The sequence below is a fragment of the Dendropsophus ebraccatus genome, chromosome 2 (genome assembly GCF_027789765.1).
Source record: "Dendropsophus ebraccatus isolate aDenEbr1 chromosome 2, aDenEbr1.pat, whole genome shotgun sequence".
Lineage (NCBI taxonomy): Eukaryota > Metazoa > Chordata > Amphibia > Anura > Hylidae > Dendropsophus > Dendropsophus ebraccatus.
In genome coordinates, this window is record NC_091455.1 from 177,777,914 (window position 1) to 177,804,581 (window position 26,668).

General features: G+C 41.4%; 1 protein-coding gene across 4 annotated transcripts in view; it reads left to right on the top strand.

The window, feature by feature from the left end:
• HDAC9 (histone deacetylase 9) overlaps positions 1-26,668 on the top strand; it is a 385,669-nt gene that overhangs the window by 305,976 nt on the left and 53,025 nt on the right. For all 4 annotated transcript variants that reach the window (XM_069958804.1, XM_069958805.1, XM_069958806.1 and 1 more), the window contains 4 exons: positions 4,353-4,591; positions 16,084-16,240; positions 19,912-20,038; positions 22,020-22,141. In XM_069958804.1, coding sequence (XP_069814905.1) covers positions 4,353-4,591; positions 16,084-16,240; positions 19,912-20,038; positions 22,020-22,141 — 645 coding nt within the window. The remainder of the gene's footprint in view (positions 1-4,352; positions 4,592-16,083; positions 16,241-19,911; positions 20,039-22,019; positions 22,142-26,668) is intronic.

Genomic DNA, 26,668 nt, shown 5'->3' on the forward strand with positions numbered 1-26,668 from the left:
TGTTCTACAACAGTGCTTCCCAACCTTTTCCGCCTCGGGGCACCCCTTGGAAAAAAAAATTTCCTCGGGGCACCCCTACTAAATAATGTTCTACAACAGTGCTTCCCAACCTTTTCCACCTCGGGGCACCCCTTGGAAAAAAAAAAATCCTCAGGGCACCCCTACTAAATAATGTTCTACAAAATAAGAAAACGGTCATACAGTGACTCACAGGTGACGTCTTCTTTGATCTAAGGAGTCACTTTCCCTTTTCGTGGATAAAAGAAACGTATTCCAGCAGTCCAATAAAATCCGGTATTTATTGTATAGATTCCATAAAATCGTTACATACAAAAAACGTTTTTTGTATGTAACGATTTTATGGAATCTATACAATAAATACTGGATTTTATTGGACTGCTGGAATACGTTTCTTTTATCCATGTTGCAACGCTTGATCACCCACAGGTGAGGTCCTTTGCAGTCCTATTCCGGGAAAGAGAATAGCCAGCTATATTGCAGCAAGTAAAGCATATACGGAGTAGCAGCGGAAAAAACTTTTGCTTTTACTTTCCCTTTTCCTCTCCATCCGGGCCGGACCTCCATGATGATTTCTTCCAGATACGTTTCATCTCTTCAGAACCTACGAGGCAAACAATTTAGGCTCCGCACATTTCTAGCAACTTCCTTTCCTTTCTCCCTCCTGTAGGCCCCCAAAGTAACTGCGATGTTTGGTGTTATGTGCAGTAAAGCGAGTAGGAATGTGGGATCCCCCCTGTATGTAGGATCCCCTGCTGTGCCCCCATGAGCTAATAATGCCCCCAGAGGTGCCCCCATGAATTAATAATGCCCCCAGAGGTTCCCCCATGAACTAATAATGCCCCCAGAGGTGCCCCCATTAAGTTATAATGCCCCCAGAGGTGTCCCCATATACTAATAATGCCCCCAGAGGAGTCCCCTATGAGCTAATAATGCCCCCAGAGGTGCCCCCATGAACTAATAATGCCCCCAGAGGTTCCCCCATGAACTAATAATGCCCCCAGAGGTGCTCCCATTAACTTATAATGCCCCCAGAGGTGTCCCCATATACTAATAATGCCCCCAGAGGAGCCCCCCATGAGCTAATAATGCCCCCAGAGGTGCCCCCCATGAACTAATAATGCCCCCTGCTCTGCCCCTAAAAAAAACAAACATCCTACTCACCTAATCCGCGCTGTGGCTGCAGGCAGAAGCTCTCCTCCTCCTCTTCTGGCTCCATCTTGCGAGCCGCGGGGATGGAACGTCCGGCAGGCGTGATGACGTCACATCATCACGCCTGCCGGAAAGGTCACGTCCCGGTGTCCCATAGGCTGCTGGCATGAAGTGCCGGCAGCCTATGGGAGGGAATGTAGGAGCAGGATGCTGACACTTCCTGCTCCTACATTATGCTCACTTTAATGTTCCGCCCGCTCACTGTGCGGGCGGAACATCAAAGCGATCTGTGCATCCTGAGAAGCTGCGCGGCCGCAGCTTCTCGGGATGCTTAAAGTGACACCGCACATTTCCCACCGGGATCTCGCGGCACCCCTGGCGGGTTCTTCCGGCACCCCAGTGTGCCGCAGCTGTTTTGCGCGTGTAACACTGTCTGGAGAAGCGTGCTTATGCACGCAAAACAGCTGTCTTGATTTGGGTGGGTTATTCTCACTTTCTCACTTTCCATTAAAAAAAAATGGAATGGACAGTCATGTAAAAGATGAAAATCCCTGTACATCACTGCAGAATGTGTTCGTGTTATATAAATCAGATTCATTCCATCTTTTTTATGACAAAAGGTTATTCTAAGCCGGAGCAATATCCGCATCCAATTTCTGTTGTTTTGAGATGCAGGAAAGTGACAAAGGTTAAATGTTTGGCTACTCTCACATCCAGACAGATGGTTCTCCTCCGGCTAATGCAAAGGTTGCCACGTTAATTATTGTAATTAAGCCGGGTATGAAACGCTGCGGCCCTTTGTTTGGGATTTAGTGATGTGGCGCAGAGTACAAACACAAAAGAGACATGCGATCAGCAAGCCGTATTGAGCTGCTATTATGGCTTCTCGCAGGGCATATTATCCTGTCATAGGAGATGTAAGAAAATCTATCTCTCACTTCAAGATGATAAGGCTTTGTCACTTGCAACACAATTACTGTTAAAAATAGAAAGACGCATTGAATCGGATTGTGACTTGCAGGGAGGAAGCCATTGTCCAGCCTGGTGTGACTCATGGCTGGGGCCGCAGTCAGCCGGCACATAGCTGTCAGTTTACTGATTGCCATCATTCCCTCACTCCCTGCCTTTGATGAAATATTCATGCCTTTGCTGTGCTCTCAGCAAGTACTATTGATTTCTTGTGTAAACGTAGCTATATTTAGTCTAGACAAATGGAATGTGGATTGCTGCTGAATGAATTGGATCGAGGGCCGGGCTTTCGCCTGCTTTTAGCTTCCAATTCAAGGCTATTATTTATAATCAAGAGTAGTTTTTGCGAGCTTAAGAGCGATTTTTCACCATTTAATGATTAGTCTGGAAAACCAAAGCAAACAGTTTAGGAGGAATTATTTCAGCAGAGTAAAAATTGTCTTCGACTTTTTAAAGGACGGAACGACGGAACTTTGTCTTTCGTCGGGATTTGAATTTGAGTTTTATCCATGACAACTTTTTTTTTTTTTATATTATAGAACTACAACTCCCCGCATGTCCTGGGCGATCGTTAAATCACCTGGACAGCCTATAGGAGATAGCGGCGGTCTGCTGCTGCTGTTTCTATTACTCGGAGCGACGGCAGCAGATCGTTGCAATTTGGATCATTGGTCTTTTAACGACACCAAAAGATAACGATCAGCCAACACCGTGCATGTCTGCCGATCGTTGCCCTTTATTACACAAAGTAATTATCGGCCTTAATGGCCAATAATCAGCCAAATACGGCCTTTAGGCTGCATCCAACTTCTGCAGCCATTGGTAATGAAATGCAGAGCGTTCGAACGAACGACTGCTCAAGATTCGCTCATCTGTACTTGACAATAAGCCATGATACGCCATGTTTTCTTGCATTTCCTATAGTTATTCTTTTTTTTGTAACCATAGCAAATATTAGTGCAGATTTATCAAGCAAAACCAGGCCATTCTTGCACCAATTTTTGTATGTGTGGCAAAAATGGGCAGTTTAGCTTTTTGCTGAAAATGGCTACATTTATGGTATGGTTCAAAAACTGTGGAAAAAGGACGCAAGAAAATATAAATAAAAAAAGCAATTACCTACAAGATGGCTCAGAAGAGAAATATGTAATTGGGGGGAAGCATTTACTATCCTGCAGGGTCCAGTGAGCTCTGGCTAGAGGGTCGCCTTCTTTATTGCATCGAGCTGTTATTGTTATGATGCATCCTCATGCTGTTGTGGTACTGGGGGCCTTGTCACACCTGCAGATTTATTAACAGGTCTCGGACAGAATTTTGGCTGAAAAAAGTGGTTTACGAGACTTATTTTTTCACATTTATTATGTATTATAGACACTTTTCTACCTGGCACAAAAAAGGGCATGGCTTATACAAAAAGGGGTGTGGCCTACTTTGCTCCAAAAAACGAGATAGTCTTTAAGTGCGACAGATTTATCAAACAGCCGGATATATCTGGCACATCTAAAGATTGTCTAGTCTAAGTTTTCACAATTTTAGAAATTGTGGGCCAGTGTAGCACCTTGTTGGTCTGCATAGGTTAACAAGGAACTATATGATGATCTAAGTCCAGTCTATTTGATGGACAGATGATCCGGATATGCACATAAGATGTGACTGTCTGATACCAGCTTACTTACTTACCAGATTTTGCTAAATTAGGCTGGGTTCACACTACAGTAATGAAATCAATTTTTTCATCCTATTTTTTTTTTTTTACAGTTGAAAAACTGACTTTCATTATAATGGAAAAAAAGGATTAAAATGCATCCTTTTTTTAACGTACACAAAAATTCGGTCGTCTATGTTTTTGTGTATGTTAAAAAAAAGGAAAGCATTTTGATCCGTCTTTTTTATAATGGAAGTCAATGGAAAAAACGGATTCAAAGGGTTGCACAAAAATGTATCTGATTTTTCTATCCGTTTTTTTCATCTGATTCTTGTACAAACGGATGAAATAAAACGGATTGCAAAAACGTAGTGTGAGCCCAGCCTTACACAGATTCTATTACTATTGCACTAGATTATCCAATAACTGAACTTTTTTACTTGGATTTGGGATATATCTGATAAAAATCTGCCAAAATTCATTTAAAATAATTGATTCATTCAAACTATTGACTAAATATAAAGAGAGTAAAATATAATCCTAATCTGTTGTTCATCTGATATTTCAGATATCAAGTCGGAGGTTCCTACAGGTTTGGACCCCGTCACCCCACTGGACCTAAGGACAGATCTAAGAACAGTGATGCCAATTTTAGATCCCGTATTGCGAGAGAAGCAGCTGCAGCAGGAGCTCCTATTAATCCAGCAGCAACAGCAGATTCAGAAGCAGCTGCTCATTGCTGAGTTTCAGAAACAGCATGAAAACCTCACAAGGCAACACCAGGCCCAGCTCCAGGAACACCTTAAGGTATCTATGTTAGGTATACAGTGCTAAACCACAATCTGATACCAGTGGTACCAGCATGGGAACCGGAGGGGTAGGCACAGGCCAAAACAGTGTAAGCTACACCATTGCAAATAAACACAACCTCTTCTGTAAATGGAAAAATGGTACTGGTAAGGTGGAATTCAAGATATTTATGTCACTACTTTGTGTATGTCATTACCTTGTGTACTTATGCTTTGCTCAGTCACAGCACAAACATGACCAGTGACTTCAGCTTAGTTACATAGTCAAATATAAGATGTGAAAGAGGCCTCTTGTCCTTTCATTGTCAGCATTCTCTATCCACCCCCTACACTTTACACTGCAGCACTAAAGATGTCCATTCTACCGTCCTCCTGATTTCTCCATATACAATTTGGTTTAACTGAATGTTCATGTGTTGTGAATGGGGAGAAGCTAAGTGAGCCGCAGCCTGACAGCTCTAGCAGAGGCTTATCTACCTGAAAACAAGGGGGTTGAGTGGGTTAAATTTGTGCTTTTCCCTTTACCAACATCATCTGGCAATCAGCCAACTTTTCAGCAAGGTATATCACGCCCTTAGAGGGGTGTTCCTGTGGAAATTACATTTCTTTAATAAAGTTATATAACTTTGTAATGTAACTTTATTAAATGTATATATGTTTTGTACATTTCTACATTGAGTGGCAATAAGGGATGACACAATCCCCCTGCTGCCACCAATGGCTGTCTCGGGAACTGCAGGTCTGCAAGCCCCGGCCCAGTTACATATTGCCAGCATTGCTGCATGCAGTGTTAATAATACCAAGCCAGCCCTGATGTCTATTCTATTGTGGTTTTCAACCGGTGAACTGCTATGATGTTACTGGTGATGCCATTTCTGTGGTGGTTGGTCGGTTTTCTTGTACAGCTCAGCCAAAAATGGCATTGTTGTGATGCCAGTGCTAGTCTAGAACACAGGTGTGATGTTGGTACCTGCTTTATGTTGTGGCTGGCTGTACTGTTCCCCAAATGGTTGGTGACCTGCCGGGCTGTGATGGGTCCCTTGGGCTATTGTCATGGTAGTCCTGAGTGGCAATTGACCCACCAGGACTATTGGTATCGCCACCCACAGAAAGGGGAAAATGACCCTAGTTATAGTGGTGCTTGGAAAGTTTAGAATAGAGTAGAGCAACGTAGAGAAGAGGAGTTTTTCCAGGGAGTCCCAACGCAATGTAGTACTTGTGCTCTGCCAGAACATTAGAAGAATACTTGAGAGTGAGAGAGAGATACTTGTACCTGTGTTTAGACTATTGTCTGACCACCTTCTGCCCTACAGTGTTGAGGTACTCATCCTACTAAGGTGATACAAGCCCCAGCCTTGGTTACCTGGGTAAAGCTAAGTGTTTGAGTCTTACCAATTTACTTGCGCTGTGAGATAGAACATGTAGACTTTCTGGTAGCTTTGTCCTATCCAGGCTAGTTCCTCTGTGTATCAGGATACTGCCCTGCACCTTTTAGACTGGTTCACGGCATGGGCTAGGATTATCCCTGACTCTTCTCCCTTGGTAGTGTCAAGCACTGCATAGTAGATAGACTAAAATAACAGTGTCTCTGGTTGCTTCTGCATACACGTGTGTCGCAACTAACTAACTAACTAACACACTGTCTGAACTAGGCTTGTCCCAGACAACGGTCCTGGCAGAGCCAGGCCCTGGCTTGGCTATAGCAGGGACATCTGCTCTTTGTGTCTTCATCCCATGAGAATCTGGGTAGAACTGAAGCTACACCTCCTCCCACCAAGTGACTACTTCCTACAGGGATATGTAAGAAACCCTGTGAGTGGTGGAAAGGAATGTGTGCAAAAAAAAAAAAAAAAAAGAAGAAAAAGAAGAGAGAGAGGTCAGAAAGAAAGAGCATCTCCATTGGACAATAGAAGTGCATAATATACAATATATATAATAATAAACATGGTTTTGTAATACTGGAGTACAGTATGCCTTTAAAGTGAATTGGACAAAAAGTTTCAAAGAAATGGCATAGCAATTCATGGTTGTAGTTTTTATTTCTTTTCCAAATAATTATTCCTTTAACATGTGGCATGTTATCTGTTATAATAAGTCCAAGGAAGATGCAGGTTCTGTGTTACAGCTGATCCTAATGGCGCACAATGGACTCTGTTAACTCTAATGGGAGGTCTAATGGGAGTCCACTGTGCTTTACAACCTTTTGACTGCAAATGATGCATGCAGCAGTGTTCTTGCCATCGAATCTGATAAAATGTCATATGGCTGAGGGGGCTTATCGTCAATGGTTCTTTTAAAAAAGCCAGGTTCATCTGTACTGAATAGCTATTTAAAGGGGGTTCACTGCCTTGGGCAGGTCCTTGACATTAAGCAGATCACAAAGTATCCCCTTGCAGGGACTCCCGGGGGCCAGTTTCCATGCAGCACCACAACAGTCCAAATGAAGCATTACATGGTGTCTATTCAACTCAGTGGATTGTGTGTGTAAAGCAGGACAGGACAGGACAGGTCCTCTAGAGGTAGTGACACTCTTTACAACTGCTCCTCTCCCTGGCCAGGACATGAATGGAGGATTACTATAAGTTTCTTCACATTTATGCAGAATAAATCTGTATTCCATTTGATATTTTATGCTCAAGAGTTTTATTTCAGATTATAATGTTTAAAAAGGCAAAATATAAATGAGGTTGGTTTACCTTGAAATGTGTTATGTACCTATATATACACCATGTAGCCATATGCAGATAAATAGAAAAAAAATTAACACACATAAACTGATATCTAAAAAGTCATTGTTAGGTTTGGTTCACACCATGGAAAAATGACAGTCATCCTTCATAACAATGGCCGTCATTGGACAAATAATGTCCGATATATATTTAAATTATTAAGTTATTTGCACAAATGATGGTTGTTGCTATGAAAGACCGACATCGTTTTTACATACTGTGAACTTAGCCATCAGGAGCGAAATGTATAGTGGAGGGATGTAAACAGTTAATCCTAGCAAAAAAAAGGTTAACAAAAAATACAAGGTACCAGTTACAGCCATATTACACGACCCGATGTTCCAGGGGAAGTAAGCACCAACCTGTCAGCTCAGTGCTCGCATCCCACTTGTTCCTCACTCACTGCCTGTGCAATTACACACACACACACACACACACACACAGACAGTGAGCATTGGGAGGGGCTGCCCGAATGATCTTTACATCATTTGGTTGGCCGATTGAAGTCAGATGCTGTCTTATTACAGAAAACAACGTGCAGCAGACCGCCACTGCACAAATGAGGTTCTTACAACATGTTAAAAGCCACAATCAGCCGACATCTTGAATGTTGGCTGATCAGGGCCTTTCAACATGAGCTATTACACTAAATGATAATTGTCCTGGGCGGCCAGTAATCGACCAAGTAAGGCCGATAAACATTTAGTGTAATAGGGCCAAACCCTGTAGTTGGTTGTTGAATACTTTTCTTTTTTTTTTTTATAAGACATATAGTCACAAAAATCATTACACCATCTGCACAATAACAAACTCAAGCATATGTATTCATTTGAACCCTGCGTCACTCACTTGAATCTTCTCCAAGTACTGAAGCCAAGAGATCAGATCCTGCAGCCGGCTAATGCTTGTCTGTTGACCCCTCGATCATCTTATGGCCGTATTTATTCACTCGATGAAACTGACAGTAGTCATGTGACATGAAAACCTGCGCTGAGCGATTCAAGTATAAATCAAAATAATTAAAGTCTCATTGCCAGCCAATATTTATGCTATTATGTAATGGCTCGGAGTGGTCAGGGAATAGTCCTAAGCCCCCAAACACTGATTGTTACGGAGCCTGTTAATGTCAGCTGGGAGCCAATGCAAATTGAAGTGGAAGGAGAAACACACGGAGTGGTTGTGTAAGACGATGGCCTTCCAGGAGCTGTGTGGTCTGTGGGGCTCTTGCTGTGAAGTCGTGTTTACTCAGTTACGATGAAGTGTAAGACTAGGCTGTGGCCCATTATTATTTAGTGTTAGATTCTGTCCTGTGTTTAAGGACCATAACCAGATCACATTGGTGATAGGCTGCGATTTCGGCTGCGAGTCTGTACGTGTGAACAGACCCTAAATGGGGTTGTCTGGTTTAGGATGTCCATTGGTAACGGCAATAACTGTAACGTTGGGTGCCTTTATATCACACCTAGAGAGGAGCAAACCTTCTTTTTCCCTCCATTCTTCAGTTTAAAACAACCTGGAATCACAATATAAAGAATCCCAAGACTGCTACTGAGAAAACAACCGGGGTAAAACGCCAGAGGTAAAAAAAAGACACCTAGAGTAATTTACCCTTAAATGAGAAAACGCTAGAAAAACTGCAAACAAGCTGAAAAAACTGACATGAATGGGACCTAGGTAAAGCTGTTTCTGCAACAACATATGATGGGGGACTTTTAAAATATCTCTTAAAGGGGAACTCCGGATAAGAAAAACTTGTTTTCTATTAAAAGTACATTAATAGTTAAATATATGTGTCTATACAATGTATTACCGTATCTGTACGGTTCTGTCACACTGGTAGCTGATAGAAATCCAGGAAGTGAAAATCCTGTGCAAATCCACATTGTCTCCTGCTCCTTCTGCTCTCCCACCTTAGGAGACAAATGTTCTATGCCTCTGTCTCACATTGTGTGTGTCTGCTGATGATGCATACAAGGGGCAGGGCGTGATGTCACAGGAGGCTTGGCTGGATCCTCCAATCCCCTGACTGATTCACCATCTCTGACCGGCCAGAAGCAGGTGTTGCACTGATTTCTCTAATTGTGCAGAAGTGTGCAGTGAAATTAGGGCTGTGTTCACACATGTTAGAGTGTCATTGCAGTACTGCAGAGTATTCACAAAAATGATGCAGTAACACAAGTAAATGATGCTAAATGGCAGAGAGGATCAGAGCCTTATTGTGGGCCTCAACTTCAAAGATACCAGATCCTTGATCATAATATGAGCGTGGAAATAGAAAGAAAAAAAATTCAAAAAGTTCTTTACTTTATTCGAATATCAGCATTACAGGTAGAGAATACAGGGTGCTGTGTGGTGTTACAGGTAGAGAATACAGTGTGCTGTGTGGTGTTACAGGTAGAGAATACAGTGTGCTGTGTGGTGTTACAGGTAGAGAATACAGTGTGCTGTGTGGTGTTACAGGTAGAGAATACAGCGTGCTGTGTGGTGTTACAGGTAGAGAATACAGTGTGCTGTGTGGTGTTACAGGTAGAGAATACAGCGCTGTGTGGTGTTACAGGTAGAGAATACAGTGTGCTGTGTGGTGTTACAGGTAGAGAATACAGCATGCTGTGTGGTGTTACAGGTAGAGAATACAGCGCTGTGTGGTGTTACAGGTAGAGAATACAGTGTGTTGTGTGGTGTTACAGGTAGAGAATACAGCGTGCTGTGTGGTGTTACAGGTAGAGAATACAGCGTGCTGTGTGGTGTTACAGGCAGAGAATACAGTGTACTGTGTGGTGTTACAGGTAGAGAATACAGCGTGCTGTGTGGTGTTACAGGTAGAGAATACAGTGTGCTGTGTGGTGTTACAGGTAGAGAATACGGCGCTGTGTGGTGTTACAGGTAGAGAATACAGCGCTGTGTGGGTGGGACCACAATGAAATCATAAATTACTGCAAATAATTCAGTAACACAATGAAACTGCAATGTGTGAACACAGTCTAGATGTTCTGCAACAGCTTTGGGCGGGAAATAGGCAGGGTGGAGGACTGTGATAAACAGCTGAGGGAAAGCATTGCATTCTGGAACCTGTAGTACTGTGTACAACTGATAAACTAGGAAGAGCAGAAACACAAAACTGAACAACCCCCCCCCCCAAAACAAATGGATTATTGGTAGTTTCAAAAATGGAATAGATAGGTAAGTAACGCTTTATGCTTCTGCATGAGTTTCCTTTTTTTAACCTCTACCTGGAGTTCCCCTTTAAGACAAAGTAGTGTTTTATTTATGGCCTTGAAGGAAATAGAAAAAACTACAACCCAATTCAAGCACATAATCTTTAGACGTCTGTCAAGCAAATTAGTAACTAATAGGTTTATGGTTGGATATGTGATAATAGATTTCTCATAGACTTCAATGAAAGTACTAAAGGGTTAAAGTCAGGGCAGGTGTATTGTGGGATATGGTCAAAAAGCCCAACATCATATTTGTGACAGGTCCAACCACCATGTTCCAAATGAAGAAACAACACTATTATCTGGCTTGTGATGGTCCGTCACTTTGACCTTTATTATAGAGGTACTCCGGGCTGGAGTTATGTATAGTGTATGGCCGGGAGAGGATGGAAATAGAGGCCGCTGGTCACTTACCTCCCTATTTACCAGCCATTTAGTGGTGGTAGCGGGATCCTGAATGGCTGAGCTGCCTTGACGTCAAACGAACCCGAACCTCGGCAGGTTCGGACTGTCCTTACGCACCCTTCTCCACCCGTGTCATATACGCCATTCTATGCACGGGCGGATTCAGTTGTCTGGCAGAATGAACACGTTCATTCTTTAGATTGATGATAGAATCCGCCCGTGCATAGAATGGAGTTTATGACACAGGCGGAGACGAGCGTGTCTGCCATAGTCTACGAGCAGGTGCGAGCTGCGGAATGCGAGATGGGTTTCCCATCGCCATTCCATAATGTGCACGTACCCGTAAAATAGGGTTCATTAAATAGACGTTTATTTCAGCTAATATTATAGATTCAATTCCTGACAAATGAAGCATAAGGTTTGAATCCAGACCTTAAACTAACCAGGAATGGCCACTAGCCAGATTAGACTAAAAGGTAGCCAGGCTGGGAGAATTCTGAATCGGAGTACTTGGCAAGGAACACTGTTTTATATGTCACATCACCACTGTATTACTATAAGTCACACTGATCTAAACCTGTTGGGATGCAAAAATTTTGCATTGAGATATATGTAAGTGGACGCCTCAAGGGTCCCAAAGTCCCTTGTTTTACTTCAACAGACACCATTGTTATAAGTGGCACATGAAAGGGGAACAAGACCTTGTTAAAGGGGTTGTCCAGCGTAAATATTTTTCTTTCAAATTAACTGGTTTCAGGAAGTTATACCAATTTCTAATTTACTTCTATTTAAAAAATCTTAAGTCTTCCCGTGCTTATCAGCTGCTGTACGTCATGCAGGAAATGTTCAGTCTGACACAGTGCTCTCTGCTGACACCTCTGTCCGAAACAGGAACTGTCAAGAGCAGGAAAGGTTTTCTATGGGGATTTGTTACTACACTGGACAGTTCCTGTCTCAGACAGAGATGTCAGTAGAGAGCACTGTGTCAGACTGAAAAGTATACACCACTTTTTGCTGCATACATACAGCAGCTGGTAAGTACTGGAAGACTTGAGATTTTTAAATAGAAGTAAATGACAAATCTATATAACTTTATGAAACCAGTTGATTTGAAAGAAAAAGAATTTCGCTGGAGAAGATGTTGTATTGAGTCCCAGGAGCTTCAGGTTTTAACACATAAAAACTGGTATTGTCTCTTGTGGAAAAGACTAATCCATCTTCTTTCTGAATGACGGAAAAAATGACAAACAACCTCCAATACAGACCTTATACTCTTATCCCTGTTTATTATACTTGGAGTTTTTTTTTGCATGTTCATTACATGCTGGGAGTTGTAGTTCTGCAGATGTCAAGACGCCCTGGTAGATGTAACTCTGTAACCATTGGTTGGATACCCTCAGCAGTATAACTTGAAGCTCCAGGGCATTGCTGCAGTTTGTGCACCACTACCACATGTCTTCAGTGGTAACGGTCTCCTCATATGGGGCAAGTAGACCTTTGGGTTCAAAGTGCTGGATTGCAGCTGTAGTCTCTGCACTACATTATTATCATTCCATGGAATATTTTCCCTTGTACATTATGAGCTATGTGGAATTTGATGTCATCGATGTGGCGGTCACATGATACATTAGGATTCACAATGGCCGCCGCTGGGTGCATGATTAATGTCTCTCCACTTCTTAAACGTTAATGTTGCTTTTTGATTTCGGTCAAATTGTCCCAGGGTCACCCTCCCTAAGCAAGCAATGGGGCAGCCGATTTCTTTAATTCAGCAAATCTGTTTCCTGCACAGTTCAGTAGATTTTTCTTATTAACAGGGCTTCCATTGTCATTCTTCTTGTCTGTTATCCAAAGAGGAAAAGAGTGACTAGGAATGTTTCTCTTAAGAACATTTACAACTGACTGTGAATGGTTCCCCAGGGCATTGCTTCCATTAAGTTCTTTACAAAGAAATGTGATTTCCAAGAAAGCTCAGGTTTTTGCAATATGAGCTGCTGGGGATGTGTGTGACACGATGTACCACCCATCGCCCTGGCACTGGACAGGTTAATGTCTGCCTCTCTGCTGTGAACGTGGTAGGAGCTAAGCTCTGGTTTAGAATGAAATGATCACATTGTTTTCCTATACAGCCATTACACGGAGAGACTATTTGTTTAATTGCCCAATTTTCTTCTATTTGATTCTTTAAATTGCATTTTTTAATGACTGTAATTCAGGCTTAGAATGTAACAACGAGACTTTGCCCGGAGAATCAATAAATTATTTACTATGTTTGTGTAAATAAAAGGGGAAAAAAAAATCTGCGGCTATTAGCGAGAGTTCAGACAAGTGTTACATCACAAGAATTTACAAAAAAGTCCTATCTAAATGTCCCCATACACTTCAGAGAAAGGTCAGCTGAGCCCACCGACTTCAGCCGGACCAGTCTGAAGTCTATGGCGGCCTACCGAAATTTTATATCAGAGGAGAGAAGGGTCGGGCATGTTGGATTTCAACTTCTCAACTCTAATTTTCTTGGGGAGAAAAATAGCAGAAAATCAGGACTGGTAGCCAAGCAAAAGAGAGAGCCTTTAACAAAATAGCAGGTGGATCTTTGACTACTTTATATACCAACAGTGCACCTGAGCTGTAGTCATTAATCATAGCCTGATCTTAAAGGGATAGTTGACCAAAAAAATCTCAAGTCCTACAGTACTTATCAGCAGTTGTAAGTCGTGCAGGAAGTGGTGTATTCTCTCCAGTCTGTCACAGTGCTCTCTGCTGCCACCTCTGTATGTGACATGAATTGTCCAGAGCAGTAGCAAATCCCCATAGAAAATCTCTCCTGCTCTCCAGACTGGTAAGAATACCACTTCCTGCAGAACATACAGCACTGGAAGACTAGAGATTTTTTATAGAAGTAAATTACAAATCTTTGGCATGGTGTATAAAACCAATGCAGACCAGAGATCACGGCACTCACTTCTTGCTCTTAATAAGGGTGCATGCACACTGAGCAATTCTTGCAAAATTTCGAGCGGATTCCTTGGCAAAATGCTCGCCGAATTTCCGTCAGGAAAATTATTGTAGCGCATTCACGCTCTGCCTTTAGGTTTGTTCACACTGAGGAATCTGGGCGGATGGGGGAATTCAAGTGCCTATGGCACAGGTGGAGATGCGAGCGGGGGTGAGCGGTGGGTGATCTGGATTCCTTGGTGTGAACCCACCCAAAGAATTGACAATTCTTTGGGTGGATTCCCCTAAAGGAATCTTATAGAAGTCAACGAGGATTGAATTCTGCTTGAAATTCTGCTTGAATTCTGCTTGCATTCCACTTGAATTCTGCTCAAATTCTGCTCTTATTTTGCCAGAGCTGAATAAGCAAGGAATTTCAAGCTAAAAACTTTCTGCTTCAATTCTTCGCCTATTCCTAAATCCTTAAAGGGGAACTCCAGATAAGGAAAACTTGTTTTCTATTAAAAGTACATTAAAAGTTATATAGATGTGTCTATACAATGTATTACCTCATCTGTACAGTTCTGACACACTGGTAGCTGATTGACATCCAGGAAGTAAAGAAAAATAGCCTCTGTGCCAATTCACAATGTCTCCTGCTCCCACTGCTCTCCAACCTTAGGAGACAGAGATTCCATGCTTCTGTCTCACATTGTGTGTGTTTGATGAGCACAGGCTGATGATGCAGACAAGGGGCAGGGCGTGACAGGAGACTTGGCTGGATCCCCCAATGCCCTGAGTAATCCACCATCTCTGACCGGCCAGAAGCAGCTTCTGCAACTTCACTGATTGTGCAAAACTCTGCAGGGAAATTAGGGCTATGTTCACACATGTTGGAGCTCCATTGCAGTACTGCAGCGTATTCACAAAAATCATGCAGTAACACAATTAAATAATGCTAAACGACGGAGAGGATCAGAGCCGGCACTGCCAATCCAACCTGGACAAAAAAAAACAAGGCATAAACAGTATATGCCCTGTAAAATTATATCAGATAAACTCCTCATTGTGGGGCTCAACTTCAAAGATAAAAGATGTTCAATGATAATATGTGCATGGAGAAGAAAAGAAAAAAAATTCAAAAAGTTTATTTTATTCCAATATCTGTGTTACAGGTAGAGAATACAGCACTGTGTGGGTAGGAACACAATGAAATGATAAAGTAATGCAAATTCAGTAACACAATGAAACTGCAATGTGTGAACACAGCCTTGATGTTCTGCAACAGATTTGGGTGGGGAATAGGCAGGGTGGAGGACTGTGATGAACAGCTGAGGGACAGCATTGCATTCTGGAACCTGTAGTACTGTGTACAACTGATAAACCAGGAAGTACAGCCAGACAATACAGAACGGAAAAAAAATGGATTTTTGGTCGTTCAAAACTGGGATATATAGGTAAGTAATGCTTTATGCTTCTGCAGCTTTTTTTTTTTTACCTCTACCCAGGATTCCCCTTTAAAAGCAAGAAGCGAGTGCCTGGATCTCTTTTCTTCTAAGCATGGCCCATCAGTCCTGCAGGGGGAGCAGGCAAACAGGGTAGGTTCACACTACGGCAGTGCTTCTCAATTCCAGTCCTTAGGCCTCACCAACAGGTCATGTTTTGAGGATTTCCCAGGTGTGATTATACCTGATGCACTGACTATAATTATATAACCTGGGAAAAACTAAGGAAATCCTCAAAACATGACCTGTTGGTGAGGCCTGAGGACTGGAATTGAGAAGCACTGCACTACGGAATCTGCGCGAATAAGTTCCGGCGGACTCGTACCCGTTCACAGTGGTGCGCCTATCCGCCGTGTCCGCCGTGACACCATTCTATGGCCGGGTGGATTCTGCCTTCCGCCAAAAGAACTGACATCTCTATTCTTTCGGCGGACAGCGTAATCGGCCCGGCCATAGAATGGTGTCTATGGAGACGGCGGATATGCGCGCCTGTGAACGGGTATGAGCCAGAACTTATCCGCGCGGACTCCATAGTGTGAACCTACCCTAACACTATGTCCATCGGCAGACCCTATAAACAGATGTATTTAGGGGTTGAAGCTGAACTGTGTACTTTGTTCCATATGACTTTTTTATATCATCTTAATAATATTTAACATGCTAAACATGCTAAATTTTTTTATCTTTTTTTTTTTTTAAAAGTTACAGCAGGAATTATTGGCAATGAAACAACAACAGGAGCTCTTAGAGAGAGAGAAGGAGCATAAACTGGAGCAGCAGAGACAGGAACAGGAGGCGGAGAGGCATCGGCGGGAACAGCAGCTTCTGCACCCACGTAACAAGGAAAGAGGCAAAGAAAGTAAGAGGGGCAACACCCACGGACAGTCATCTTATTCTGCAATGATCGTTTATTTCTATTATTATCTTATTTAGCTCATTTTACGCTATGGATATTAAGGCGCTGTTCACACCAGTGTAAAATAGATCCTAAAGAATCCTTTGTATGATTTCTGTCTGAAGTTCTAATATATGTTCTGCAAGAAGAGCTTTCTGGGCTTATAACCACCAAAACCCCAATTGGCATACACTGCAGTCCCAGAGTTTTTATTGTTTGTTTTGGGCAACAAGGTCAGTTTCCCCCAACCCCTGGCCCCTCCACCCCAACCACCTCCCCAACCAAAGCCCCAAGCACAAAAAAATAAATAACCGGCATTAATATATTTTGGGCCGTAAAAAATTTAATTTGTTTTCAGGAAAAGTGTTGGTGATGCTAATGTGGAAATTGAAAAGGTGATCCAAGCAATTAAAAAAAAAAAACCCTCAGTGATGACAGTAAAAAAATATATTAAAATAAAATATATTAAGATAACCTATGAGGTCACCAAAATCAGTGACGACATTAAATGGTCCTGATATATTTTGTAGTACTCTCTCATGTCCTGTAGATGGCACTTTTGCCATACTGAAGATTTCAGTAAGGAGGGTGTGTGTGTGTGTGTGTGTGTGTGTGGGGGGGGGGGGGGGGGGGGGGGGGTTGCAGTGAAGAGGGCTACAAGCAATAACCCTCATTCACATCACATGCAGAACCTTCAATTTCCAAGGGTTAAAAAGAATCCTGACCAGCATCAATGGTGCATACATGATACATACCACATCAATGCAGATAAAGAGAAAAAATGTGGCTACATACCTGTATGTGTAGCTAATAATGGAGGTTTAGAGTTGGGGCCCTATAGGGCCAAGAGATTGAAGCGCTGCATAGGGCCTACTGATTTTATATTGTCCATATGAGACAAACATAATTTAACCCTTCAAGGACCAAGCCCAAAATGACCCAGTGGACCGAGACAATTTTCATTTCATTGCAGTACTGCAGCGTCTTCACAAAAATCATTGATCACATTGTTTAAGGGGTTAATGGCAGGCTGCAGCGTGATCGCTGCAGCCTGTCATTAACGGTGAGGGCCCAGCTCCTCATTGCAGGTGGCCCCCTCCTCCTATGAAGCGCGCTCCACTCTGGAGCGCGCTTCAAAGTACCTTCAGGACTCATGACGTACTGGAAACAGACATCCATGACGTAACTGTACGTCATGGGTCGTCTAGGGGTTAAAGGAGTATTCAAGTGATTTTTTTTTTCTTTCAAATCAACTGGTATCAGAAAGTTATACACATTTGTAATTGACTTCTATATGAAAATTTGAAATGTTTAAGTACTTATCAGCTGCTGTATGTCCTGCATAAAGTGATGTATTCTTTTCAGTCTGACACAGTTCACACTGCTGCCACCTCTGTCTGTGGAACTGGAACTGTCCAGAACAGGAGAGCTTTTCAGTGTGGATTTGCTACTGCTCTGGACAGTTCCTGTCATGGACAGAGGTGGCAGCAGAGAGAACTGCATCAGACTGGAAAGTATACACTCATTCCTGCAGGACATACAGCAGCTGATAAGTACTGAAATTTTTAAATAAAAGTAAATTACAAATCTATAAAACTTTCTAACACCAGTTGATTTGAAAGCAAAAAACTTTCACTGGATAACCCCTTTAAGTCAATATCTATGAGCAGAATGAAAAGTCAATGAACCAATAACTATAGAAAAAACTCAGCAAATAGAGGATATTCAATGATGACAGTGCATGCACTTTTTATTAGTTTTATGCACAGTTTTATTATATCTATCTGTTGCTTCCATCTATTATAAGTTATCATTGGCTGAAATAAGAAAATGCTGATAATTTTAGCTCCATTGGCCACTTCCTTAGGTCCTTGTCTCGCTGCTTCCTCATATCTCAGGTATTTTTAGACGTCCCCTGAGTAGGATGTACTGGTTTCTTTAGACACAACAAACATTTTTATTCCATTTTCAGTAACCTTGAACATTTTTAGAGGTCGACAAATATCTGCAGGATGTTTCACTGAAGAGGAACCAAAAAGCTCGGCAGCTATTTTTGAGCAATCAGCATTATACGTTCTCGCTCACTAGAGGGCGACAAAGACATGACGTTTTCTGTGAAGATGAACAGTTCTTATCATGTATCTAGTATAGCGGAGAACATAATTCATGCTTCTGTATACTGAATAGAAATTATTATTATTATTATACCTTTTATATTAGTTACATACTATATTTTAGTCAAATATCTATTAAAATGAATGTGATGAATGCTGTTAGTAATTTTGTAAATCCCTTAGGTACTGTAAACTAAAGGATTTCTACCCCCACTGTACTGCTCCATCGGCACAGCAGAGGTTCCACTTACAGGAAAATGTTATGTCGGTGGGATATCTACCTGTATATGGACAGTTTTAGTATTTTAGGTGATGGTTAATATCTTATTAGTTCCCTTTATAACCCTGGCATAATCTAAGATGAAAGCTATAAACAGAATGTTGGATACAAACCTCCCTTGGACATATCAGAAGCTTGTTTAAATGATGGGTGCCCATTAAAAAAATGTTAAAAATTGAAACTTTAAAAATAAAGCATACCCACCTGTCCCTATCCACAGCTGTTGCCCATCTCCAGTGTTCTTGGCTTCTCCTTGCTTCTGTTGACACTCTATCCCTGTAGGAACTGCCTGCTCAGCCAATCATAGGTGCAGCAGTGAGCAGTGCCTCAGTCAGTAAGACAGTTCCTGTACGGTTAGCCTGTCATTGGAAACAGGAAGAAGTTTAGAGCATGAGGGACCATGTGGTGGGGGATGGGGACAGGTAAGTATGCCTAATTTTTTTTACATTTACAAAAAAATAAAATAAAAATTGTGAACCCTTTTCCCACTGTGGACTGCTAAAGAGGAACCTTTAGGTAGAGGGAATCCCTAATATTTGTTTACAATGTACACTGTATAGTTCTCTTTTTTACAGGCATTGTAGAGAGTAGGGGGATGTCTTTTTATATCATGGCACTCATTATACATCTACAATTTTGATGACAGTTTCCTTTTTGCACAGCAAGAATGAAGGGATTACCATTGACCGTAGCGTTGTTAGAAAGAGCACTGATTTCCGTCCTATTTGCTGGTTTTCTCGCTCTCCTTCCTCTCATCCCACCATGTAGGTGCAGCAGGTTTTTCATTTAACACTCCATAAGTACAAACTGAGGTTTAATTGACCTTAGGGGAGAGCGTTTAATCCATTTTCCAACAGCATACCCAACGCATTTTATGTCTTTAGAGCCACAATATTCATATGAAATGCTGGCAGTAAGTAATTCACAACTACCCTATGGGTAAACAAATAGTGTGGGAAGCGAAATTAAATTGTCACGTTTATGGGAGTTTCCTCCTTGCTGAGAATATAGCGTGTGAAGTTGTTACTTAGAGACTTGCACAGTGAATTCACATTTCCTAAACCACATTTAACCCCTTCTTCACCCAAGGGATAGGCTGTACCGATCGTAGGAATTTATAATCTTACATTCCTGACTCGGGATCCTCGCAGAGTGTTCCAGTTTTGACTAGCGCAGTCTCTTGCTCCTATCAGTTTTACACTGTTTAGTGTTATTTTCTTATGTTTTTTTCTGATTTGTAGGAGCTGTGGCCAGCACCGAGGTGAAGCTGAAACTCCAGGAATTCCTCCTGAGTAAATCTGCAACTAAAGATACTTTTACAAACGGAACCAATCATTCCATGGGCCGCCACCCCAAGCTCTGGTACACGTACGTCATCGGATCTCAATGTCTTACTGATGTAGAGAATTTGGGTTAGATTACAGGTTTTGTCAAGGTTTTATAGAGAAAACATGGAAAATTATTAGGGCCAATGTAGCTTACTATAAGCACAGGAATGTACATAGGGTTACACAATGTTACGCAGAGTTGCTGCTGGGTTATGATGCATGTCCCATAAAGGATAAGACTCAAGAAGGTGTATCATTACACTGCCATCTTTTGTAAGTATAGTTTTCAGGTGACCGGATAGGTCTTCGGTCTTCCCTATCCATTGACTTGTTTTTTTTCATAGTGGCTTACTATATTACACTTAAACCCTCGGTCTATGCAGTCTACTCTTTAAGGAGTGAAAAAGAAAGGTTTTAAATTAACTAGAGTTCTACAGATTTGTAAATGACTTCTATTTAAATCTCAAGACTTAGAGTACTTATCAGCTGCTGTATATCCTGCAGGAAGTGGTGTATTTTTTCCATTCTTGCACAGTACTCTTTGCTGCCACCTCTGTCCATGTCAGGAACTGTGCAGAGCAGGAGAGGTTTTCTATGGGGATTTGGTACTGCTTTGGAACATTCCAGACACAGACAGAGGTGGCAGCAGAGAGCACTGTGTTAAACTGGAAAGAAAACACCACTTCCTGCAGGGCATATAGCAGCTGATAAGTCCTGGAAGACTTGAGTTTTTCTTTTAACACAACTTAAACGTAACTTTTTGACACTAGTTGACCTAAAAAATACAGAACCACACTGAAAATGAAGTGACAGGCAATACACTTGCAGTGCAAGTATATAGGACATACAACTTTCTGTATTCTGCTTGCTTTAGCAGTAGGCCACAGAGTTGACAGAAAATTTAAACGTGTATCCAGCTACTGAGGCAAAATATAGCAGCCTTTCAGATTCTTAAAAGGGTTATCCAGACTTGGAAAAACATGTCTGCTTTCTTCCAAAAACAGCACCACTCTTGTCTCCAGTTTCTCAATGGAACTGAGTTCCAAACCAACACCCAAACTGCAGACAAGAGTAGTGCTGTTTCTGGACACAAGCAGCCATGTTTTTCCAAGCCTGGATAACCCCTTGAATTCTCCATTAAAGCCTGGATAACTCCTTTAATTTTTTTTTTATCATCTCGAAATGTTGCAAAAAATTAAAAGAAATCATGCTCAACTTACTGATCCTACACAACTCCTATTCTAACATCTCCAGGCTCTCTTCAGGTCTACTTTCTGGTGCCAAACACAGGCTTTTTTGAATCACAGTGAGTGGGAATGGTGGAGGAGCAGTAAAGTGAGTTATTTTTTTATAATAAATGGCTGGACTACCCCTTTAAATTATACACATCAATTGAAAATGATAATTTTTATTAAATGTATTTATTAAAAATAGCCTGAAAAAGAAGACTTAGTGGATTTCATAGACTTTAGTGAGAGCCACTATGCACGAACCCCCATTGTAAGCCACTAAATTATTATTAATGGATATCTCAGAGGCGACACTGTATGTGTTTCACGAGGCTGTAGTTGTAATAAATTGTAGTGTTGAAAGCATTACTTTCAATTTACAAGCCTGGTTATGGTTATGAATCCAGTTTATATGAAGTAGTATTATTAGCTCAGACGAGTGCCTCCTTATTATGCCTTTCCTTAGTAGCACTTGCATACGCTATGATGCTTTGGTGTAATTTATGATGTACAGTAATGGGCCAGCACAGTGCTATGTTCTGCCTTCTAGCTACTCCATTTATTAGAAAGCGGCCTCTTCACATTGCTCTCTTCTAAATTATAATTTAGACATGTAAAGAATTACTGTATAACATTGCATCAGCCATAGATGTAGTTTGAGGGTCCTTGGCTCTGACACCTACTTCTTCTACTGTTAAGTGCAATGAATTCTGTGTAGATTCTATAGCTATGGGTCTTAATGACTAGTTGCCAGTCCTTTGCAATGGTCTCATTCTGTTGTTCATGTTGCAGGGCAGCACATCATACTTCATTGGATCAAAGCTCTCCTCCACTAAGTGGGACCTCTCCTTCATACAAATATCCTTTACCTGGGGCTCAAGACAGCAAGGATGATTTTCCTTTAAGAAAAACTGGTAGGATTTTAATTTTGGTCATATGGTCATAAAATGTATTTGTACGGTTCCCATTTATACATAGAAATCACATTGCAGACAGAGGTAGGGTCCATCATTAAAAGCTTTTCTGAGTTTTTGGTATTGATGGCCCTATTTTAGGCCATCAATGTCAAATCAGTGGGGGTCCGACTTTGGGGACCCCCACTGATCAGCTGACTACAGGTGAGTAACCTCCACTGTTTACTAGGCTGTAAATTTTGGAGTCTCATCCTAATGTAAGAGGCCCATCAATCAGCTGACTGGTGGGGGTGTTGGAGGTTGACCTACCAATAATCTGATAGTGAGTGCCATTTTTTTTCAGTTTTGCTGTTTCATGTGAGCATAGCCTAGAGGGGAAAAAATCAAGCACAGCCAGACACATTTGGCAGTGGCTTCTGTGCTTTGAAATATTAAAGGGGTTATCCAGCGCTACAAAAACATGGCCACTTTTCCCCCTACTGTTGTCTCCAGTTCAGGTGCAGTTTGCAATTAAGCTCCATTTACTTCAATGGAACTGAGTTTCAAAACCCCACCCAAACTGGAGACAACAGTAGGGGGAAAGTGGTCATGTTTTTGTAGTGCTGGATAACCCCTTTAAACACATTAAAGGGGTTATCCAGGGCTACAAAAACATGGCCACTTTCTTTCAGAGACAGCACGACTCTTGTCTCCAAATCAGGTGTGGTTTGTAATTAAGCTCCATTTACTTTAATGGAACTAAGCAGCAAAACCCCACCCAAGCTGGAGACAAGAGTGGGTCTGTTTCTGGAAAAAATTGGCCATGTTTTTGTAGCGCTGGATAACCCCTTTAAAGCGGTTATTTAGTGTTAGAAAAACACTTTCTTCCAGAGACAGCCCACTGTTCTCTATACTTCAGGTGTGGTTTGCTCCATTGACTTTAATGGTAGTGAGTTGCAAAACCCCATCCAAACTGAAGACAAGAGTGGTGCTATCTCTGGAGGAAAATTGCCAAGTTTTTCTAACACTGAATGACCCCTTTAAAATCTCGCATGCGTTTCTTTGTAAAGAATTTTTTTTTTAAAATAAATAAAAAGAAATTTGGAAAAAAAAAATTAATAATAATAAAAAAAAAAAAAAAAATGTGGATTGTGGATTGCCAATGTTCAAAAATTATATGTAAGACACTATATAGCCCTATTTATTTCCGGCAAATTTGGCAAAGGTCAAGAATAATAAGGGTTAGTGATGGAGATTTACCAATATGCACCTGGCGTACAACAGGGAAAAGGCCCAGATTTTTGCGTAAACTGGCGTAAATCTCCAGAGCAGGTTTAGATTTCTGTGCCTGTTTGCGCCTCTTAGTAAATCCAGCAGAATGCATGGGGGCACAATGATACAAGTAGGCGTCTTAACCGAGTTCAAAATGTCATAGTACCTATGACATAATATCAAGTACCAGTGTAGCAGAGCAGAGTTTGTCATTCGGCACGATATCACAATGTCTTATCAGCAGCTTTACTGCAATATCGTATTACAATCTGAATCTAAATAATTCAGAATATATGCACACATATAAATTGATCAAACACTTCAGTCCAGCTTTGTAATGGTTACACCTACTAAATAGCTTACGTAACCCAAGTCCTATTCCAGCATCCCATACTAAGCGCATGATATCACTGCCCTTTGATGTCTAATCCAGGATAGACCCTGGCTGTTTTTCTTTGGTTCCAATGGGAATCAGATTCTGTCCCGCTCTATATTTTCTGATGGACAGCGTGTTTTGCATTAAGTGAAAGTTACCGAACCCCCGCTGAGAACATGAATAGGTGTAGAAAAGTCTGAACCCTGAAAAAAACCTACACAGCTGCTATTGAAGTTTAATGGAAGTGGCATCTGAAAGGAATACATGTCCCAAATGCAGGCCTTATCAGAATCTCCGAGTGGGGAATTTGCCCTTTAGGTTTACCCCGTGTCCATTTCTATTACATGTATAAGGGCTGATATCTTAAACAGATGAAAAGAAGTCGATTCTGCAAATGAGTCTTGAAGGATGATTACATGTATAGCTGGGTAAACATGTGGGCAGGGAAAAGCCTTGCCGCATGCTGTGAGCCTGAATGCCTAGCAAATACTCCCACTATTAACTAGTGTTCCCCTTAAAGGACTCCTGTAGAGTGTGGTTTGTTATCATTGGCCACCAATTATAAATATTACATGGGAGATTTCCTGCAAGCAAGAGTGGAAAACACTGCAGCAGAAGTCAGCGATTTTACTAGACAGAATAACATGTGTAGTGTTGGTGCGCAGGAGTAAGTGAGAAATATGGGGGAAATGAGTTATGAGCCCCAATGCAGGCAGGGCTGATATTATACATATATTTAGCTAAAAAACTGGTTCAGAAAGGGTTAATGGTAACAAACGTCCTAGATAGTAAAGTGTGCACACATTTTGTCGGATATTTTATAATGCTTATAGGCTGATATTTTGTAAAGGTTTAAGGTTGCATTGCATTTTTGCACTCAATTTGTTTAAAACATTTTGTAAACTTTTCGTTCAATTTTTTTTCTTTTTTTACAAAATTACGTCCATTGTAGTTAAGGCCCCTATACAATTGACTTGAAAGTCGTCGAAATCCACTGATGATAGCATGAGCAGTCTATTGTCTACAATCACTCTACACCAGACGTGTCAAACTCAGGCCCTCCACCTGTTTTAAAACTACAATTCCCATCATGCCTGGACAGCCAAAGCTAAAGATTTGGCTTTCCATGCATGATGGGACTTGTAGTTTTGCAACAGCTGGAGGGCCTGAGTTTGACATCCCTGCTGTACACCAACTGATGTCATGAGAGAGAATCGTTTGTCATCTTGGAATTCAACTGTCAGACTCTTTTGTTCTCAGAAAGATAAGCCATCACATCTGGCAGCGGTCTGGCAGCAGCTTACCCCTCCTCTCCCTATGGAGAACACATGAATGTTTAGCCATGACATTTACCAGACAGCTACTGAAGGTGTATGGTCAACTTAAATAGATTTTCAGTGAAAAACTTAAAACTACACATCACCACCTTGTGGCATAAAACAACACTGAACAATACTTATTGTGTGTGTGTATAAAAAAATAAAAACATTGCGGAATCTGTAGGCACTATACAAATATTTTTTTTTTATTATTATTATTATTATTATTATTATTATTATTATTACTCCACCACTTCTCCCACTATGCGATCTTTCTGTCTCAGCTGTGTTCTCTTCTGCCAAACTCCACTGACGTCCCTCTTCCCATTCAGCGATGTGATTGGCTGAGCATGGAGCAGAAACCAGCAAACTGACTGCCAAGGAAGTGGTATATTCTTTCCAGTCTGACACAGTGCTCTTTGCTGCCACCTCTGTCCGAGACAGGAACTGTCCAGAGCAGGAGAGGTTTTCTATAAGGATTTGCTACTGTTCTGGACAGTTTCCTGTCATGTACAGAGGTGGCAGCAGAGAGCATTGTGTCAGACTGGAAAGAATACACCACTTCATGCAGGACAAACAGCAGCTGATAAGTAAGGGAAGACTTGAGATTTTTTAATAGTAGTAAATTACAAATTATCAATCTTTACAACTCGCCAGGCTACCTCTTTAATGGTTGAAATTGGAAAGTCATGTTTGTTTGCAGTAACTATAGAAACCCATGAATATTCATAGAAGCTGTAAACAAACAATGGTGGATTTTTTTAATTTTATTTTATTGATAATCGCATTGTTGCATCATGTTAATTATAGGTGAATTGGGCCAACAAAAACAAATTGGCTGCAAAGGTGCAATAAAGTGACAATATTGTACTATAAGAAAAGCAAATGACCACTGACCCCTTTAGAAGCCGCTCTTCCTGCGTTGGTGACATTCTGCTTATGGTGTATATTTTCTACGGGGTTAATGATTTACCCCCACACCACATTTCATTCATTAACATGACATTTTAACAACATCCAGAGATACCCTGTTTACCTATTGAATCACAATAAGTACAATGGAGTTCATTCTAGCCCTCAGCTACATCGCCCCTCCGTTGTTATGCTGGTTTTATCAGGAAAAGAAACAGGAACCCCGACACGAGTCAGATGACCCTTGCTCACTTAGGTAGCCACAAGGCTATGCTGCAGGCCCTGGGGACAATGAGGGACTGTTGTACTACCTTGTCTATTGGGCATACAATGGCATCCTGTATATGCATTTAGTGACAGACAGGCAAAAATCTCTCACCTTTGCCCTTAAGGTTAAGCCTTTTTTCCTTTGCTATAGGCCGCAATGCTTTAGAAAGCTTTTACTTTACAATACAATACAATTACCAAATAGATTTTTATTATTGTATCTGACTTAAATTCCAAAAATACACCAGAGAAGCAGCAAGGAAGGAAATTTCCCATAGCTTCCATGTTGTCCTTTCAGCCCACTGTAGTTAAGGGTGTAACTGAAAGTGTGCCTGTCAAAAAAAAATAAAAAAAATATTGATATGTCATATCAAAAGTTTTGATCAGGACAATAACCCTTGA